This window comes from Pristiophorus japonicus, chromosome 6, assembly GCF_044704955.1.
Source record: "Pristiophorus japonicus isolate sPriJap1 chromosome 6, sPriJap1.hap1, whole genome shotgun sequence".
Taxonomy (NCBI): Eukaryota; Metazoa; Chordata; class Chondrichthyes; family Pristiophoridae; genus Pristiophorus; species Pristiophorus japonicus.
Window position 1 is genome coordinate 178,102,850 of NC_091982.1, and position 19,823 is coordinate 178,122,672.

General features: G+C 44.3%; 1 protein-coding gene across 1 annotated transcript in view; it reads right to left on the reverse strand.

Annotated features, from left to right (window-relative positions):
* LOC139265891 (guanine nucleotide exchange factor DBS-like) overlaps positions 1-19,823 on the reverse strand; it is a 429,407-nt gene that overhangs the window by 74,099 nt on the left and 335,485 nt on the right. Inside the window, exons 25-26 of the mRNA XM_070883437.1 lie at positions 19,192-19,258; positions 268-380 (exon numbers count right to left, since the gene is read on the reverse strand). Of these exons, the coding sequence (XP_070739538.1) occupies positions 268-380; positions 19,192-19,258 (180 nt within the window). The remainder of the gene's footprint in view (positions 1-267; positions 381-19,191; positions 19,259-19,823) is intronic.

The window sequence follows — 19,823 nt, forward strand, 5'->3', positions numbered from 1 at the left end:
GTATATGGGTCGGGTGCGAGTCGAAACTACTGCTGGTGTTGCAACAAGAGCCGTTGCACACCCGGCGCAGTTCTTCCCAACGGTGCTTCTAAGCGCCGCTGCAAAACAGAACCGGAGGATTGCGACAGGACGCAGGAGACTTTGCCACCCCATTTCTCGCCGCTCCGGGGCGAAACCTGGAGCGCAAGAGTGCCGAAAATCCAACCCATTATCTGTGGGTAACTTTTGTATAGTTAGCAAAAATAAAAGATTTGTAAATTTTATTACCTCTCTTTTGCCTGTTATTGGAGCTGGAGTTCTCATGTTGCCTGTCTATATTTTCAGAACTTGATGAATCACATTTGTTGTCTTGCTGTTGTAAAGATGATTTCCTAATATATCTAGGAGAGAGAAGTTTGTCATTTATTGGAAGCTGTATGTTCTATTAAGTCAACCATATATTTTTTTAATTGGATATTACGGTTCAATTAGTGTGCTCAACTGGTACTCATCAGTCATCCATGTGCGAACTATGTCATCCTGGTATTTAAGAATCTGACGGATGCTGATCCTGCTGAACTGATGCAGCTGCGCTCTAACAGAGTGCCGCTCATCTACAGGCTTCAACCCGACTTTTGCTGGTTTATCATTTTGTGAATTCCTAGAGTAAACTTCAGTCTTAACACTCACTCTCAACAATCCACAATTCTATCTGTGAAGATTGAATGCTATTAATTAATTTTGGTATGGTATCTGAGTTAATACTATTGGATATCAATCTTAGCAAAGGCACAGAATGCAAAAGCTTCACATGACTTTTCAACAGGTAGTATACTATGATATGAAACATTTATGGTTATTATCATATAATAATCATTATAGTGATTATCCTCAAATCTTGATTATAGTGTAAAATTCTCAAATGGCAAGGATAAACAGAGAACACATTCTGTTCATCTATATAGGCAATGGAAAAACAAGATTCTATCTAGATAAACAGGTCATCATGCAATCGGTATAATGGACCATTTTCACGACTTCTCAGGATGGATAGTAATTGATAGTGTAACAGGAACCGCAAATATCTTGCTCCTCAGGAAGATATTAAATACAATGTCGCTCATAAGGCCATTTAAGTCTCATCTCCCTATCACATGCTCTCCTTGGCAAACTGCTGCTTCATGTGCCTATTGATCTCTAGTGATGGTATGCTGGGCTAAAGGATGTTGACAGAGCTGGATCACAGTGTAGTTTCCCCTTCTATCCTGGTTTTGCAGTAAGATATGGCAATGAGATGGATAGGGAGATTCATTGCATTTCCAACTTTCTGTATTTTTAATATCTATCTTATAAGATGTGGCAAGTCACTTTAAATGTTATTTATTGCAACAAGCAGATGAGCTGAAATATGCGTGCTGTCACCAGTTGATGCGTGTGGCTTTTTATAGTCAGGTGGCAAGGCATTATTAATGAACAGATAGGCATTTATTGTAAAACAAGTAGAAAACACTTAACACAGACTATTTGCTTATTTTGAAAACAATGAATTTAAGGTAAAGAGCTTGCCAACACACTAATAGAAATGTCTAGCATCTAGTTGAAAGTCATCACTTTAATTTGATAAACTTTATTCATAGGGGGTTGGAGCTAATCCAACAAACACTGAACACAGCATGAGATGAAAATATTCACTGAACAGATTAAGAAATCTATCATGATGAAAGATGAGAACAGAAGAAAGTATGGAACAAAAGTAAAAGCCATTTGGTCCAACAGACCCCGTTTTACCAAAAGGTCATGTACAACATGCACTATCATGAACCTTTTGCAATTACCAAATCTGCAGATAAAACATCTGAGTGCAGACAACTCTGAAATTTCTCCTGACTCCCAAAGGAAATTAACTCCTGGATACTTTACATTACTCAACCCTTTGCAGATTCAGCACTATGCATAGCTGTCAGAGAAATATCCGTAATCTCTCTAATGACAACAGAACATACAAATTCCGCTAATGGTATCTCAATGGTTCTCAATACAACGGAACCAGAGGTTTCAAAATAAATTCATTCATGGGATGTGGGCATCGCTGGCAATGCCAGCATTGATTGCCCATCCTAAGGTGGCGGTGAGCCACCTTCTTGAACCATTGCAGTCCGTTGGTGAAGGTATTCGCATAGTGCTGTTAGGGAGGGAGTTCCAAGATTCTGACCCAGCGACGATGAAGTAACGGTGATATATTTCCAAATCAGATTGATGTGTAACTTGGAAGGGAACTTGCAGGTGGTGGTGTTCCCATGCACCTGCTGCCCCTCTTCCTTCTAGGTGGTAGAAGCCATGGCGAGTTGCTGCAGTGCATCTTATAGATAGTACACACTGCAGCCATGGTACGTCAGTGGTGGAGGGAGTGAATGTTTAAGGTGGGGTGCCAATCAAGCGGGTTGCTTTGTCCTGGATGGTGTCGAGTTTCTTGAGTGTTGTTGGAGTTGCACTCATCCAGGCAAGTGGAGGGTATTCCATCATACTCCTGACTTGTGCCTTGTAGATGGTGGAAAGGCTTTGGGGAGTCATGAGGTGAGACACTCACCACAGAATACCCAGCCTATGACCTGCTCTTGTTGCCACAGTATTTATGAGGCTGGTCCAATTAAGTTTCTGGTCAATGGTGACCCCCAGGATGTTGATGGTGGGGGATTCAATGATGGTAATTCCAGTGAATGTCAAGGGGCAGTGGTTAGACTCTCGCTTGTTGGAGATAGTCATTGCCTGGCACTTGTGTGGCACGAATGTTACTTGCCACTTATCAGCCCAAGCCTGAATGTTGTCCAGGTCTTGCCGCATGCGGGCATGGACTGCTTTTTATCTGAGGAGTTGTGAATGGTACTGAACACTGTGCAGTCATCAGCGAAATCCCCACTTCTTATGATGGAGGGAAGGTCATTGATGAAGCAGCTGAAGATGGTTGGGCCTAGGACACTGCCTTGAAGAACTCCTGCAGCGATATCCTGGGGCCGTGATGATTGACCTCCATCAACCACAACCATCTTCCTTTGTGCTGGGTATGACGGCAACACGTTGGAAGTTTTTCCCCCGGATTCCCATTTACTAGAGCTCCTTGATGCCACACTCGATCAAATGCTGCCTTGATGTCAAGGGCAGTCACTCTCACCTTGCCACACCTCTGGAATTCAGCTCTTTTGTCCATGTTTGGACCAAGGCTGTAATGAGATCTGGAGCTGAGTAGTCCAGGCAGAACCCAAACTGGGCATTGGTGGGCTGGGTGTGCTGATGTCATGTCCATAGCCGGTGCCGATATCGATGTCAGGTGGTCCATCCAGTTTTATTCTTATTATTGTTATTTGTAACGGTTTGTTACAACTGAGTGGCCTACTCGGCCATTTCAGAGGGCAGTTAAGGGTCAACCACATTGCTGTGGGTCTGGAGTCACATACAGGCCAGATCAGGTAAGGACGGCAGATTTTCTTCTGAAGGATATTAGTGAACCAGATGGGTTTTTATGACAATCCGATAGTTTCATGGTCACCATTATTGATACTAGCTTTATACTCCAGATTTATTGAACTGAATTTAAATTCCCCAGCTGCCGTGGTGGAATTTGAACTCACTTTTCTGGATCATTACTCCAGGCCTCTGAATTACTAGTCCAGTAATATAACCACTATGCTATCGTTCCTGGTTTGACAGTCAATATCAGTCCTTGTAAACTTCAACTCTCCCAACTCTCCTACCAGTCAAATAATTATCCATCTTTACTTTTTCTAAAGTAGTCAATCAACATAACATTAATTGGTTTTGATGAGATTTGTTCAACACCTTCAGTAGTATGTGTGGTCAAAAATTGTACAGCTCTTGCTTGGGTTTGCTCGTTATCTACTCATCCTCCAATTATGGGAACACAGTTTAGGTTTTGTTTGGAGCTGCTGAAATATACATATAATATTTTTATATTCTGATGCAAGTCCAAATTTTTATTTTGCTCAGTTCTCCATCTGAGCTATTTTGAGTATGTAGGCACCAAGTGGAGGCCGATGCATCTCCGAGCAGGGGAAAAAGTTAAACTCAGAGGGATAAAGCTACGCCTGGGTAGTCTCAGGTGCCTGCAAGTGGTGAGTTGCAGGAGGCAAGTGGTTAGTTGCAGGAGGCAATGGGTGATGGCCTGGAGCAGGCTGAATACCTGCCTGTTCACCTTCAGCCAATAGAACAGACAGATGAATATTTGAGAATGAAAATACAAGAATAAATGAGGAACATCTGAAGACTCCCATAAAAATAAGAGTAAAAAAAATTGTTGTACATTATCAATGGTTAGCCATAGAATGGCAATAATCTCTCAAACTGTAACTAGATAGGATCACTCCTTTAAATCTGTTTATTGTATCTTTTAGTACAATGTCAGTATATCGAAGCTAAGTGATTTGTACAATTTAGCATGAACATAGTTACTTCCACAAACTCAAAGAAGTTTTTGCACAGTGTGCAAAAAGAGAGAGGTACAGGAATGTGCTAAAATCAGCTGAACCACACCAGTCAGAGTAATTTTAACAGAATGAACACTTGCTCCCCATTCTTTCAGAACTGCATAAAAGAATAGGATCTTTGTTAAAGTAATTATTGTTATTGCTAAAGAGTTTGTGAACTCTCCTTTATGATAAATATCACCAAAGGACAAGAAACCTTTGTGATATAACACATCTACTTCTAGTTTATTCACCAATTAAAATATATTTCATAGGCATTTGTTAGTTAAAACACAAAAACTAACTGTTGGATGAAATTGCACAGCTGTGCTATCTGCATATATCAATATTCAATGTACAAACCTATTTTTCAATTTGTTGTTAACATACATCTCTTAATTCGGTACGATATGCTTTTTCTATATATAAGCAATCTATCTGGACATTATTTCAAAAAAATTATAATTTTGTAGTTTATTGTCAAATATATACAAGAAAAGTCTGCTTAATCTTGAAAACCTTTATTTATAGGCAAATAAGATTGCGTATAGAATCAAAGTTGCATAACTGATTAGGCAGTTCAAGATCATTTTCAGTATCATCTGATTTCCTCCCTGCGCAAAGACTGGTAGAATGCAAATTCACCATCACAATTTTTCACCAGGTCAGATCCTAATCTAAACTGGAGCAGTTAGTGGTGGTGATTGGTGGCAAGGCGATAACGGGAACACAGTTCAACCCATGATGCTTCTGTGCACCACCTCGTGGTCTGCTCAAAGTGTCCAACTCAGAAGCCTGGGAACATCTATCATTCCTGTTAATCTGGAAATTGTGGCCCCAATATTGACAGTGGCGGGCTTTCCGAGTGGCGAGGGCAGATTTTCGGACGGGTTTCCTCGCATGCCGTGAAGTTTTAAATCCACAGCAGACATCTTTTTTAAAAAAAAACAGGACCTCCTGCCAGAAGCTAGCCTGATTGACATTCGTGGCTCCCAGTCAGGCGGCGAGCACTTCTGAGGAGGCCAGATCCAGTGGATCAGTTAAGGAACCAGCTGCTGCATTAGTGGGAGCGTGGGAGTGGATTCCAGCCCCAGGGGGGCAGGGGGGTCCGATCTCCAACCCCAGGGATGGGGATTTGGATAGCTGGGGGGGGCGGGGGAAAGTGGGGGGTCGTCTGATTGGAACGGGGTGCGATGCCAGGGAAGCAGGTAAGCCAGGGGGAACAAAGTAAAGCACTCCTGCTCCTCCTGGCCCATAAGCACTTACCTTTTCCCCAAAGCTGTCCTCGCCTCCCTTGAGCTGCCGGGTTTTCCGAAGCCTGGGAAACCCGGTCAGCCAGGGATAAACCAGTAAAACAGGTTAAATGTGAGGCTCCCAGCCTCTTTATAATATTTTATTGGCCAACCCACCTCCTGGGAGCGGATTGGCTGCCCGTCCCTTGGCCCACCTCTGTTAAATTGGAAGGGGCGGGTTTGGGGCGGGTGAGATTTAAAACATTTTTACATCTCACCCGCCCCAAGCCACCTGATTTTGGTGGTTAAAATTATCCCAACATTTTTGTCCAACAACACGGAGAAGGGGAATAAACAGTTTGAAAACCAGGAAGAGAAGTTGTCTTCAGCATGGAAGAATATTTGATTTTTTAAAAATATATCTAGTTTCTTTGAAATGCAAAAAATCTGAATCCAAAGGGAATAAAACAAATAAAATGATATAGCAAAGGCGAGGTTCATGGGCTGAAGTTGGAAACAATTTCCCTTATGACTGGAAAATAAACAACTCTAAATACGTGCAACTTCCCTCTCCCTCCAGATCTCAAAGAAATAGGCACCTCAAATCTCTCCTTGGACAAACCAAATGAATATGATTATGGCTAATCATGCAACTTCAGTACCCCATTCCTGCTTTCTCTCCATACCCCTTGATCCATTTAGCCGCAAGGGCCACATCTAACTCCCTTTTGAATATATCTAACGAACTGGCCTCAACAACTTTCTGTGGTAGAGAATTCCACAGGTTCACAATTCTCTGCGTGAAGAAGTTTCTCCTCATCTCGGTCCTAAATGGCTTATCCCTTATCCTAAGACTATGTCCCCTGGTTCTGGACTTCCCCAACATTGCGAACATTCTTCCTGCATTTAATTTGTCCAATCCCTTCAGAATTTTATATGTTTCTATGAGATCCCCTCTCATTCTTCTAAATTCCAGTGAATATATGCCTATTCGATCCAATCTTTCTTCATATGTCAGTCCTGCCATCCTGAGATTCAGTCGGGTGAACCTTCACTGCACTCCCTCAATAGCAAGAATGTCCTTCCTCAGATTAGGAGACCAAAACTATACACAACATCCAAGGTGTGGCCTCACCAAGGCCCTGTACAACTGCAGTAAGACCTCCCTGCTTCTATACTCAAATCCTCTCGCTATGAAGGCCAACATGCCATTTGTCTTTTTCACCACCTGCTGTACCTGCATGCCAACTTTCAATGACTGATGTACCATGACACCCAGGTCTTGTTTCACCTCCCCTTTTCCTAATCTGTCACCATTCAGATAATATTCTGCCTTCCTGTTTTTGCCACCAAAGTGGATAACCTCACATTTATCTAGATTATACTGCATCTGTCATGCATTTGCCCACTCACCTAACCTGTCCAAGTCACCCTGCAGCCTCTTAGCATCCTCCTCACAGCTCACACTGCCACCCAGCTAAGTGTCATATGCAAATTTGGAGATATTATCTTCAATTCTTTCATCTAAATCATTAATGTATATTGTAAATAGTTGAGGTCCCAGCACGGAACCTTGCATTACCCCACTAGTCACTGCCTGCCATTTTGAAAAGGACCCGTTTATTCCTACTCTTTGCTTCCTGTCTGCCAACCAGTTCTCTATCCACGTCAATACATTACCCCCAATACCATGTGCTTTAATTTTGCACACTAATCTCTTGTGTGGGACCTTCTCAAAGGCCTTTTGAAAGTCCAAATACACCACATCCACTGGTTCTCCCTTGTTCACTCTAATAGTTATATCCTCAAAAAATTCTAGATTTGTCAAGCATGATTTCCCTTTCATAAATCCATGCTGACCTGGATAGATCCTGTCATTGCTTTCTAAATACGTTGTTATTACATGTTTAATAATTGATTCCAACATTTTTCCCACTACCGATGTCAGGCTAACCGGTCTATAATTCCCTGTTTTCTTTCTCCCTCCTTTTTTAAAAAGTGGGGTTACATTAGCTACCCTCCAATCCATGTCTATAGAATGTTGGAAAATGACCACCAATGCATCCACTATGTCTAGGGCCACTTCCTTAAGTATTCTTGGATGCAGACTATCAGGCCCTGGGAATTTATCGGCCTTCAATCCCATCAATTTCCCTAACAAAATTTCCTGACTAATAAGGATTTCCTTCAGTTCCTCCTTCTCGCTAGACCCTCGGTCCCCTAGTATTTCCGGAAGGTTATTTGTGTCTTCCTTTGTGAAGACTGAACCAAAGTATTTGTTCAATTGGTCTACCATTTCTTTGTTCCCCATTATAAATTCACCTGCTTCTGACTGCAAGGGACCTACATTTGTCTTCACTAATCTTTTTCTCTTCACATATCTACAGAAGCTTTTGCAGTCAGTTTTTATGTTCCCTGCAAGCTTATTTTCCCCTTCCTAAATAAATCCTTAGTCCTCCTCTGTTGAATTCTAAATTTCTCCCAGTCCTCAGGTTTGCTGCTTTTTCCTTGGATTTAACACTATCCCTAATTTCCCTTGCTAGCCACGGTCGAGCCACCTTCCCTGTTTTATTTTTATGCCAGATAGGGATGTACAATTGTTGAAGTTCATCCATGTGATCTTTAAATGTCTGCCATTGCCTATCCACCGTCAACCCTTTAAGTATCATTCGCTAGTCTATCCTAGCCAATTCACGTCTCATACCATCGAAGTTACCTTTCTTTACGTTCAAGACCCTAGTCTCTGAATTAACTGTGTCACTCTCCATTTTAATGAAGAATTCTACCATATTATGTGATATGTCCTTACTATACAGTATAAATGCACACGAGGCCCATACTTGAGAGAAGGTGACTCTGTGACTAGTTACCTTTATTACCAAGACCTCAAGTGATGAAGGTGGGTGGAGCTTCCACTTTTATACCTGAAAGTTCAGGTTAGGAGTGTCTCCCACAAGTTCACCCCCTTGTGGTCAATGTTCTCAAGGTGTACAACTTAGGTCAGCTTATACATGGGTTACAATGATAGTTGAATACATGACATTATGGTCACTCTTCCCCAAGGGGCCTCGCACAACAAGATTGCTAATTAATCCTCTCTCATTATACAACACCCAGTCTAGGATGGCCAGCTCTCTAATTGGTTCCTCGACATTTTGGTCTAGAAAACTATCCCTTATATACTTCAGGAAATCCTCCTCCACCGTATTGCTACCAGTTTGGTTAGCCTAATCTATATGTAGATTAAAGTCACCCATGATAACTGCTGTACCTTTATTGCACACGTCCCTAATTTCCAGTTTGATGCCATCCCCAACCTCACTACTACTGTTTGGTGGTCTGTACACAACTCCCACTTGCGTTTTCTGCGCTTTGGTGTTCTGCAGCTCTACCCATACAGATTCTATATCATCCAAGCTAATGTCCTTCCTTACTATTGCGTTAATCTCCTCTTTAACCAGCAACGCTACCCCACCTCCTTTTCCTTTCTGTCTATCCTTGCTGAATATTGAATATCCCTGGATGTTGAGTTCCCAGCCTTGGTCACCCTGGAGCCATGTCTCCATAATCCCAACTACATCATATCCGTTAACAGCTATCTGCACAGTTAATTCATCCACCTTATTACGAATGCTCCTCACATTGAGACACAGAGCCTTCAGGCTGACATTCACCCTCATCTTTATGCAATATCATGCCTATCCCGCATAGTTACCCTCGACAAATGCTCTCCATCCAGCGGGTGAAATGACACATGCCATTACTCTCACTCATAAGTCTCTTCTTTCCCTCCTTGCAGGAGAAGAAAGCATAGAACACCAGGGAGAGGCAGGGAACTGGAGGGGGCCTCCCACATATCTCACAATTAACAACTGCAGAGGAGGAGGCGTTGGAGATTAGTGGAGTCTCAGCATGCTTGGTCGTCTGAGATGGAGAGATGGTGCCTCCCAGCCTAGTGATAGATTTAAATATCAGCCAGCCACATGACATACAACACTCAGTCATGTCAACAGTGAGTAAAATGTGATCATGTGCACAATGATAACTTCAAACATTCTTACCTTGACAGTACTCATTCATATCTTTCACATCCCACAGAACCTTCACGCGTCCACCAGGAGGTGGTCGAGGTTGCCCACATCTCTAAGGGTGTACCGTCACAGGACTTATGCAGACCATGCATCAGCTCAGAAACTCACATTTTGGCGGCAGTAGTTAGAGATAGTTGGGTTTTCACATGGTGACTCGCACTTCACAAGTGAGCCTGAGCAGATGGTGGAGTCAGGGATAGCAGTGGAGCGCTCTGTCACTTCCGTGCAGCCCGGGACTGGCTTTCACTATGTTAAAGCTTGCACATGCGCAAAATTGTGAATGGGCTGCGCAGCCCTTTAAAGGGGCCCCGCACCAAAAAAAAATTACAGGGAACAGTGACCAAGAGTAAATAAAGTTGAGGGCGGTGGTGACTTTGACAGCCACTGATAAAGTGTGGCCACCAGGTCCAGCAGGCAGCAGGTCTTAGAATGGTTACAGCACAGAGGGAGACCATTTGACCAGTCGGCCTTGCTCCAGCAGGCTTCAAATGTCTGCCAACACCTGATGCGACACCTTGAGGCTCCTGAGACATTAGTGTTCAGACATGGCGAGGAAGGTTATCATCTGCCTGTAGACCATGTGAGCCAGGTATGGCCTCCTGCGAGCTGCACTTCGCTGCTGCTCCTCTCTCTCCTGTGCAGCTATGGGTCTGTAAGCAGCAAGCTGCTGCTGCTGCTGGTCTGAGGACCAATCTAAGACAGTGTACGCAGTACCCAATCTGATCTGATAGATCGGAGCTCCAAAGTGCAGTTCAGACCTCCAAACCTCCAAAGTGCGGAAGAAACCTCCAAAGTGTGCAAGGTAACCTCTTAGCACAAGTACTGTGAACAAACCCTTTCCCACAAACAGGTAAGAAAGCAGCTGTGAGTACTAAGTACTTTTTGGTATTTTTTCCTAACATGGCGGCAGCCCCCTCAATTGCTGCTGAGTTCTCACCTGGCTTTCATTGGTGAGTTCCAGGAAAACCGTGGACCTAAAGTTAACATTGAAAACTCATGTCAATATCACTCTAATTGAGCGATTAACATATGTTAAGTGGCAACCCGCCTCTCCCGAGGAGGTTCCTCGAAACCAGCATAAAGCACTGCAGTGAAATGCGGAAGTTGGCGGTTGGAGCCGGCTGTCAATTTGGCCAGTTTTAACCACCCACCTGCTGCCAAACCCACACTCTCCTGCAGATTTAAATTAAGCCTCAAATCTTTGCAATCAACCACTCTTCTACTTGGCCCCTCTGCCACCATCAGTAACATTGGACTTCAAGGATGAGGAAATGTACCTTGCATCTGTAATGTTGATGTGGTGCAAATGATGAAAATACATCAAATGATGTATTATAGGTACATGTCATTTGTGCAGCATCTTAATACATCATGGGCCCAATTTTCCCCAACTCCTTTTTGCAGCGCACTTACCTTAAATGTGCTGACTTTGCGCGCTGGAAATGGCGGCGAAAAAAAGTGGCCCCATCCTGCCCGCTCTGCCGAGTCTCTGGTGTCCCAGCGTGGCGTAGACAGTGAAGTGGTAGGCGGAGCAACAGCCCAGCTCAGAAAGCACTGCCGGCAGCTGCGCGCATGCGCAGTGAGGTCTGCGCGTATGCTCCTCACCCCCCCCCCCCCCCCCCAGCGTGTCCTGCGGGCTGTGAGCAGGACCCGATGTTCGCAGCCCCTATCCCGAAGGGATGCCCCAATGTTTGCCGCACCCTATCCCCGGCCGAGTGACCTCCCGCACCAGCCGGCCGGCCCGCTGATTTCCCGGGCCGAGGTAGGACTTCAGCTTTATGTTTTATTTATTGATGGTTGTGCTTTGTTTAGTGAGGAGAGTTTTGATTGGTGAGGGGGGGGCGGGGGGAAGGAGGAGAGTTTTGGGGGCGGGGGGGAGAAAGAGTGTTTTGATGCGGGGGAGGAGAAAGAGTGTTTTGATAGGGTGGGGGGGGGGACTTTAAAAAAAGAAACTTGATTCTGGCATAAAGGTAGGACTTCTATTTTTTATTTGTTATTGATTGTTTGATTATTACTTTTTGTGGCTTGTTTAGTGCTTTCTAAGTCTTGGTGCAGGTCCTCAGCTTCCTTGTATTTTTTATTTGTTAACTAATTGCTTATTACATTTTGGCCTTTGTTTAGTGCTTTGTAAGTCTCGGTGCTTTAAATGTACTAACCGGCGCCGAATTCTTAACTGCCTGCAAGGTTTTTCAGAGCTGGCCACATACGCTGACCTAAGTCGGTTTGGAGTAAGTTTTAGCTGGCAAAAGTGGCATAAATGGCCAAAACTGGCGTAAGTGTCTGGGAACGCCCCCTTTTGAAAGAAAAACTGAACTAAAAAAAATCGTACCTAACTGACTTATTGTGGAGCAAATTTTTGGGGGAAAATGGCATTTTTTAAACTTACGCCAGAAAAAACAACTTACTCCAAAAAAATTGATGCAAGTCATGGCCAAAATTGGGCCTATTATATGGGCAGATGTACCCTTCCACCTATCATTTGTGGTGAGAATGGAGCAGAGCAGGCAGGAAGTACCCAGATCCTCACGATACATTTGTCACCACATTCTGCTAGGGTTACATTAGCTCCCTGGTGTACCCCCAGCAGAAAATCTTGGCTCTTATTGCTGGCACAGATCTATTACACCTTAGATGTTATATTTCAGATTTAATACTTAGATCTCATGCTTTGTTATAATGAGAAACATGCTTGTATTTTATTTAAACTTCAAAGTGACCATCTAATTTCAGTTATCTTTCCTATCTTCTAATTGTCATAAATTGTTTATGTTACTGTCATAAGTCTGCATAACTATTAAGTTGTCGACTAGTTGGCAGAAACTGAGATAAAATAAATATTATGACGAGCTAGGAAAATAAAATTCCACTATAGATACACATTCTAAAGTAATGAATAATACCTTAAAAAAATGTTTTACCTCCTTGGTCTTGTAACTAAAGCATGGAAATACTGTAATTTTCAAGCTTTATCTCAGTAATATGATGACTAAATGTAACTTTCGAATTGAGAGTAATGTCTCCAAGTTTGCAGATGACACTAATCTGGGTGGCGGTGTGAGCTGTGAAGAGGATGCTAAGAGGCTGCAGGGTGACTTGGACAGGTTAGGTGAGTGGGCAGATATAGGCAGTATAGGGCCCAAGTTTCGAGCCGTGCCTAGAACGGCGCAGTCCAGATCTGGACGGCCGTTTTTCGCGCCACAAAGTGCGCCTAAAAAAACCCTCCAGATTCTCCACCTCCCTGCAGGTCCTCTGGCCCTCGGCGCAGCGCAGCAGGAGCTGTAGGGGGCGGAGCGAGGTCGCTGCGCCGAAAACAGTGCCGGGACCTCTGCACATGCGCGCTACAGTGGGCGCGCAAACGCAATAGCTCCAGGTGCCCGAAACTGTGTGGGAGGGGCCCGAAGCACGCAGCCCCTAGCCCTGGCCGAATGGCCTCACTGGGGCTGCATGAATAAGGCTTCTCCCACGGCCAGCTCCTGCTTCCTGCCGACCCGACTCGACTCCCGCTTCCCGCCTCCGGACCGGACCCGACACCGACCTGACTCCCGCTTCCCCTCCCCCCGCCCCGCCCCGGACCCGACACCGACCTGACCCCCGCTTCCCCCCCACCCCCCACCCGACCCGACCTGACTCCCGCTCCCCCCCCCCCCGACTGGACCCGACCTGACACGCGCTCCCGCTTCCCCCCCCCCGACTGGACCCGACCGGACTCCCGCTCCCCCCCCCCCGACTGGACCCGACCCGACTCCCGCTCCCCCCCCCTCCCCGGGACTGGATCCGACCTGACCTCCCTCCCCCCCGACCTGACCTCCCTCTCCCTCCCTCCCCCCGACCCGAACCGACCCGACCTCCCCCCCACCACCCCCCCGACCCGACCCAATGCCACCTACCTGTAAATCTGGTGCTGGGGACGGGCCCTGCCCGAAGTCTCGGGCCCGGCCCATTCAGCCTCCCTCCCCCTTCTCTTCCCCCCCCCCCCAATCTCCTTCCCCCCCCCATCTCCTTCCCACCCCAATCTCCTTCCCCCCCATCTCCTTTCCCCCCTCTCCTTTATCTCCTTCTCCCCCCTCCCCCCTTCTCCCCCCTCCTCCCTTCTCCCCCCCTCCCCCCTTCCCTCCCATCCCTCCCCCTTCCCTCCCTCTGCTCCCCCCCCTCTCTCCCTCTACCCCCCTCCCCTCGCTGTCAGAAACACAGACACTGACAGACAGAGAGTGAGAGACACACACAGACAGACAGAGAGATAGAGACACTGACAGAGACACACTGGGGGGGGGGGGGCATCCCAGCACGCTGTTGGAGGGCTCCCGGTGCTGCAGTTGGTAAGTAGAAAATGTTTTATTTATTGATTTTTTAAAAAAATTCTTATTAATTTTTTTTGATTGATTTATTGGTTGATTTATTGATGTATTTATCATTTATTATTGATGATGGCTCTTTGTAAAACTGAAGTGTTTAATGTTTGTAAACTTCCCTTTAAACCCCGCCCCCCCCCCCCCCCCCCACCATTCCCTACGCCTGATTTGTAACCTACGCCTGATTTTCTAAAGTGTAGACAAGGTTTTTTCAAGCGCACAAAAATCTTCACTTACTCCATTCTAAGTTAGTTTGGAGTAAGTTTTCACTGCCGAAACTTTGAAAACAGGCGTAAGTGGCCGGACATGCCCCCTTTTGAAAAAAAATTCTGTTCCAAAGTGAAACTGTTCGAACTGACTAGAACTGGAGCAAACTAAATGGCGAGAATTCCGATTTCTAAGATACTCCGTTCTACACCAGTTGCTCCTAAAAATCAGGAGCAAATCATGTGGAAACTTGGGGCCAAAATGTGGATAAATGTGAGGTTATCCATTTTGGTGGCAAAAACACGAAGGCAGACTATCACCCAGCACAATGGCAGCAGATTAGGAAAAGGGGAGGTGCAATGAGACCTGGGTGTCATGATGCAGCAGGCGATGAAGAAGGCATAGAAACATAGAAACATAGAAAATAGGTGCAGGAGTAGGCCATTCGGCCCTTCTAGCCTGCACCGCCATTCAATGAGTTCATGGCTGAACATGCAACTTCAGTACCCCATTCCTGCTTTCTCACCATATCCCTTGATTCCCCTAGTAGTAAGGACTTCATCTAACTCCTTTTTGAATATATTTAGTGAATTGGCCTCAACAACTTTCTGTGGTAGAGAATTCCACAGGTTCACCACTCTCTGGGTGAAGAAATTCCCCCTCATCTCAGTCCTAAATGGCTTCCCCCTTATCCTTAGACTGTGTCCCCTGGTTCTGGACTTCCCCAACATTGGGAACGTTCTTCCTGCATCTAACCTGTCTAACCCCGTCAGAATTTTAAACGTTTCCATGAGGTCCCCTCTCATTCTTCTGAACTCCAGGTATGTTGGCCTTCATAGCTAGTGGATTTGAGTATAGGAGCAGGGAGGTCTTGCTGCATCTGTATAGGGCCTTGGTGAGGCCTCACCTGGAATATTGTGTTCAGTTTTGGTCTCCTAATCTGAGGAAGGACGTTCTTGCTATTGAGGGAGTGCAGCAAAGGTTCACCAGACTGATTCCCGGGATGGCAGGACTGATATATGAGGAGAAACTGGATCGACTGGGCTTCTATTTACTGGAGTTTAGAAGAATGAGAGGGAATCTCACAGAAACATATAAAATTCTGATGGGACTGGACAGGTTAGATGCAGGAAGAATGGTCCCGATGTTGGGGGAGTCCAGAACCAGGGGTCACAGTCTAAGGATAAGGGGTAAGCCACTTAGACTGAGATGAGGAGAAACTTCTTCACTCAGAGAGTTGTTAACCTGTGGAATTCTCTTCCGCAGAGAGTTGTTGATGACAGTTCGTTAGATATATTCAAGAGGGAGTTAGATATGATCCTTATGGTTAAAGGGACCAAGGGGTATGGAGAGAAAGCAGGAAAGGAGTACTGAGGTGAATGATCAGCCATGATCTTATTGAATGGTGGTGCAGGCTCGAAGGGTCGAATGGCCTACTCCTGCACCTATTTTTCTATGTTTCTATGATTGTGGCAGGAAACAGGAAATAGCAGTTTGTCTGCCCATTATACACCCTGCCTTTTCCAGTAACCAATTTGCTACCAACCATTTTGCCCCACTGCCAAATGTTAAAATCAGCTCTATTCAGCGTGATTTCAGTTTTGCTGATTTTACACATCGCAGAACTTTTAGTCTTATTGACCTTAAATCTCCTTAAAATCTTCCATGCATTATAGCCAACTAGAACTTCCTGTAGTGCCACAAATCAGTACTAGAGGTCAGATTTGGATCCACTGTTTTGTTCTTTGTTCTTTGAATGTGGGCAACGGTATTTATTGCCCCTCCTGAGTTGCCCTGAGGCCATTAAGAATCAACCACATAGTTTGGGAGTCAGACATTAGGACAGAACGAGCAGGGGTGGAAGGTCCCTCCTGAAATTAATTTATGAATCGAGTTGGGTTTTTCCGACAATTCAGCAGTGTTCCTGGTCATCGTTTCTGGTGCCAATTTATAAATTAGCAGATTACTGAATTCAATTTCAAAACATGCCATGGTGGAGTTTGAACTCATGCCTGAGTTGCACATAAAGTCAGCCACAGATACTGGCCCAGAAATCCTGCTTTCTCCTTCCTGCGGGCGTTCAACTGGATTCTATTGAAAAGATGCGCACCTGCCTGTTCCTGTTCCTAGGACTCAGATATCACATTGATATTACTATTTAAAATCCAGCAGGGTGGTGCTCAATAGCATACTCACAACCTCTGGGGGACTGGGGGGTGGGGGAGTGGCGTTTTACCCTTAAGATTGTCGCAATAAGCCATTAACTCCTGTTGGAAGGACAATGAGAACGCACCTGTACCCTGTGCCAATGATTTCTGTTCTTGGTACTAATGAAAAGTCTGATCCCAGACACGGTTTAAAAATGGGAGTTTGCCTCCTTTGTACTAATACTATACTATGCAATTGGCAGCTGGAGTTCTGTGCTCTTGACACTGACAGCAAACTATCATTGTAAAAGTGCCATGATTCTTTTGATGCCACATAGGGAACTTTGTTACAGAACAATCAAATGTTCCGTGACTAAATTAAACAAAGTGTACCCAGGTTCGCAGCCATCCTGCATTCCATTGCAACTCTCATCTACAACCACCAAAGCAGTGCAGTTAGTGTCAGCTTGACCCGAGTATGGAAATTAGGCCATTGTTCTGCCTGAAAGCTCAGAGTCAAACAGTTCCTGTTGCAAGCATTTATTAAAATAAGTAAAGTCAAAGTAACTTCCAAGCACTAGTCTGTCACTGTGATATATTCATTTGTACTTCAACCCTAGAGGTACATATTTTAAAATTCAAATAAATGGCAGACCCTTTTTCTCCAAAAATGACCAATTATGGAAAGTCACATTTTTGTGCATCTCTGAAAACTTTTTTAGGAAGGGCAAAATACTACTCATCGTACTTTCCTTGAACCAATTGGCAAATCAGTATGTGTGCTCATATTAACTATTCCATTCACCCATGTGGATGGATGGATTGTTGCTATGAGCAATTCCTGAAAAGAAATAGCAGGAAAATGTCAAACCTGCCCAGTTCCAATTTCATTGGCCCCAGAAATCCCAGTTGGCTGCTTCCCATGGGCGATCGGGTAAAAAACTTAAAAAAGAAGCGCACTTACCTGTTCCTGCTGTGCCCACGTGAGTTCCCGGTCCTGAGGCCTTCACTGACTGCGCATCGCAGGGCTGGAGCTGCAGTCACATGGCTCTGGGCAGCCAATCAAGTTAAGTATATTCTCATTCATAATAATGGGAATTGGAGTTCCCATTATTATGAATGAGAAACTCCCTCAAAAAAAATTAATAAAAAATAGAAAAAATACACTACATATTTAACATTAATTTAAATTAAAGTTATTTATGTATTAATAAAAAAATATATTTTCCCAATTTAAAAAAGAAGTTTTTTAAATTATGCTTTAAAATAAATTTAACGTAGTGGGCAGGGTTTTTAAAAATAAAGTGATTTTTAAATTTTATTTTTTATGTTTTAAGTGTGTTTTAAAACTCTTACGCCTGTAAAAGCAGGCTATGTGCCTGCTTTTATCAGGCATAAGAGTTTTCAGGACATTTGCTGGGCAACTTATGGGTAAATACCACAATCTTGCCCATGCGTATGTCCTGGCTGCCGAGATGCATTGGATCTGTCAAGCTCTAGCTTGACAGATCGGAAAAGCTGGTTTTCAGCGCATGCGCATTGTGCACTAAAAACAGGCTTTTGCGATGCCTTGCCGGGTCTGTACACACTCCGTATGGACTCGGGAGGCCGGAATTTCAGGGCCAAAGTGATTATAGACAGATTGTTCTTATGTTCTTATGGGGTGGAAATTCGGTCGCATCTCTGTTGCGGCGTTAATCCAGGTGGAGTGGTAAATTTTGCACCGGGAAATGGTTTGCGTCTTTGGCCACAAAATTCACCAGCTGGGCCCTGAGTATGGGGCGGAGCAGTAAGGGAGGTATTCCACATCTCTTTTAGGGCGCTAGGCCAGCTGAGCAACTGAAAATCCCGAGCTAAACAGCTGCCTCAGAGCGCCCTAAGAGAGGCTTCCGTTGAAAAAAAATTGGGAAAAAAAAACACCAAAAATATTTCCAATACTTTACTGATGCCACATCTACATGAATTGCAAAAATAAAAAAATAACAATCACACTTACCTCAGGTAGACATTCCTTCCCTCACTGCGGCCGGTACAGTTCAGACCGCCCACTTTCACAGGCAGTCCTACTAGGGTGCGTTATGGGGTGCTACGGATCGGGTGCGAAACAAATTTCAAACCGGTGTCACAACCAGGGCCGTTGCACACTAGCTCGCCTCTCCCGGGTGGTACAGTTCCACACCCCCACAAACCCAGCACCGAATGTCCCGGCGGGGCGTTGGAAGCTGGCCGCCTGTCCGGAATTGCCTGCTGCTGCTATTACCGCCCCTCCGGAGCAAAAACAGAGGTGGAAACAAACCGAAAATCCTGGCCAAGCTTAAATTGTATCACTCATCTGTTGACTATTCTAATGAGCTTCAGCAATTTAAAAGGTGGCGGTATAATCTAGGTTTAGGTTCTGTAGAAAGAAAATGGGTGAGTGAATACCTGGCTGACAAGCAGAAGGGTTTTTGAGGAGAGTCTCTTCAAATTATAAATGAATGGCATTGTTTGGATCATTTACTTTTTGAAATTATAGGGGTTTATCAAAACTGATAATAATTAACTTATTTTCAATATAATGACATCTACATACTAGCTGTGACTATGGTCTAGTAATTAAATATCAGCAATCAGAAAAGATCAAGTTTGGGAATCTCAAGAGTTTAGAGACTGAGTCAAGTAAAACACTGCAATGGTTAGTTACCAAAAATAAATAGATACTACACTACCTATTGGGTGTGTTCAGTGGAGCTTGGTAAACATGTTCCTGTATCCTCTGGTTTAATTGACTTGCTTCTGTCATACAAATCAGAAAGAAAGACATTATTATATACATTTTGCATTTTTAGATAATTCTTCTCGGAATCTTTTAGTAATCCATCTTTGAACTTTAGGGCTGATTTTCCTGTTCCTGCACCTGGCACTATTGGATTGCTTGGGCACAGTAAAAACAGGAAAATCAGGCAGGAAGCACACATTTGTAAGGGAGACCATCTGATTTCCTGTCCATTTAAATCAATGGCTGCAAGAATTGAGTGGGCTTGGACAGATTTTCCTTTTTATCACTGTGCCCAGATGATCTGAGTGCATCAAGTGCAGGAGCAAAATAATCTGCCCCTTAACGTCCCTAGAGGCATCAAATCAGACTATAATAATAGATATTTGACTCGGACTGGGAGTGTACAACTGAAAGATAAGTATAGAAAGGTTTTGTTTGTCCAGAGACATGGACAATTGGAATAGGCTGTCAATTAAAGCAGGTATCAATTGACACCTTTAAACTGAAAGGGATGACTATCAAGATAGGAATGGGATTTGGTGTTATATAGATAAGTAGAGATAGTCCATTTCTAGATAGATA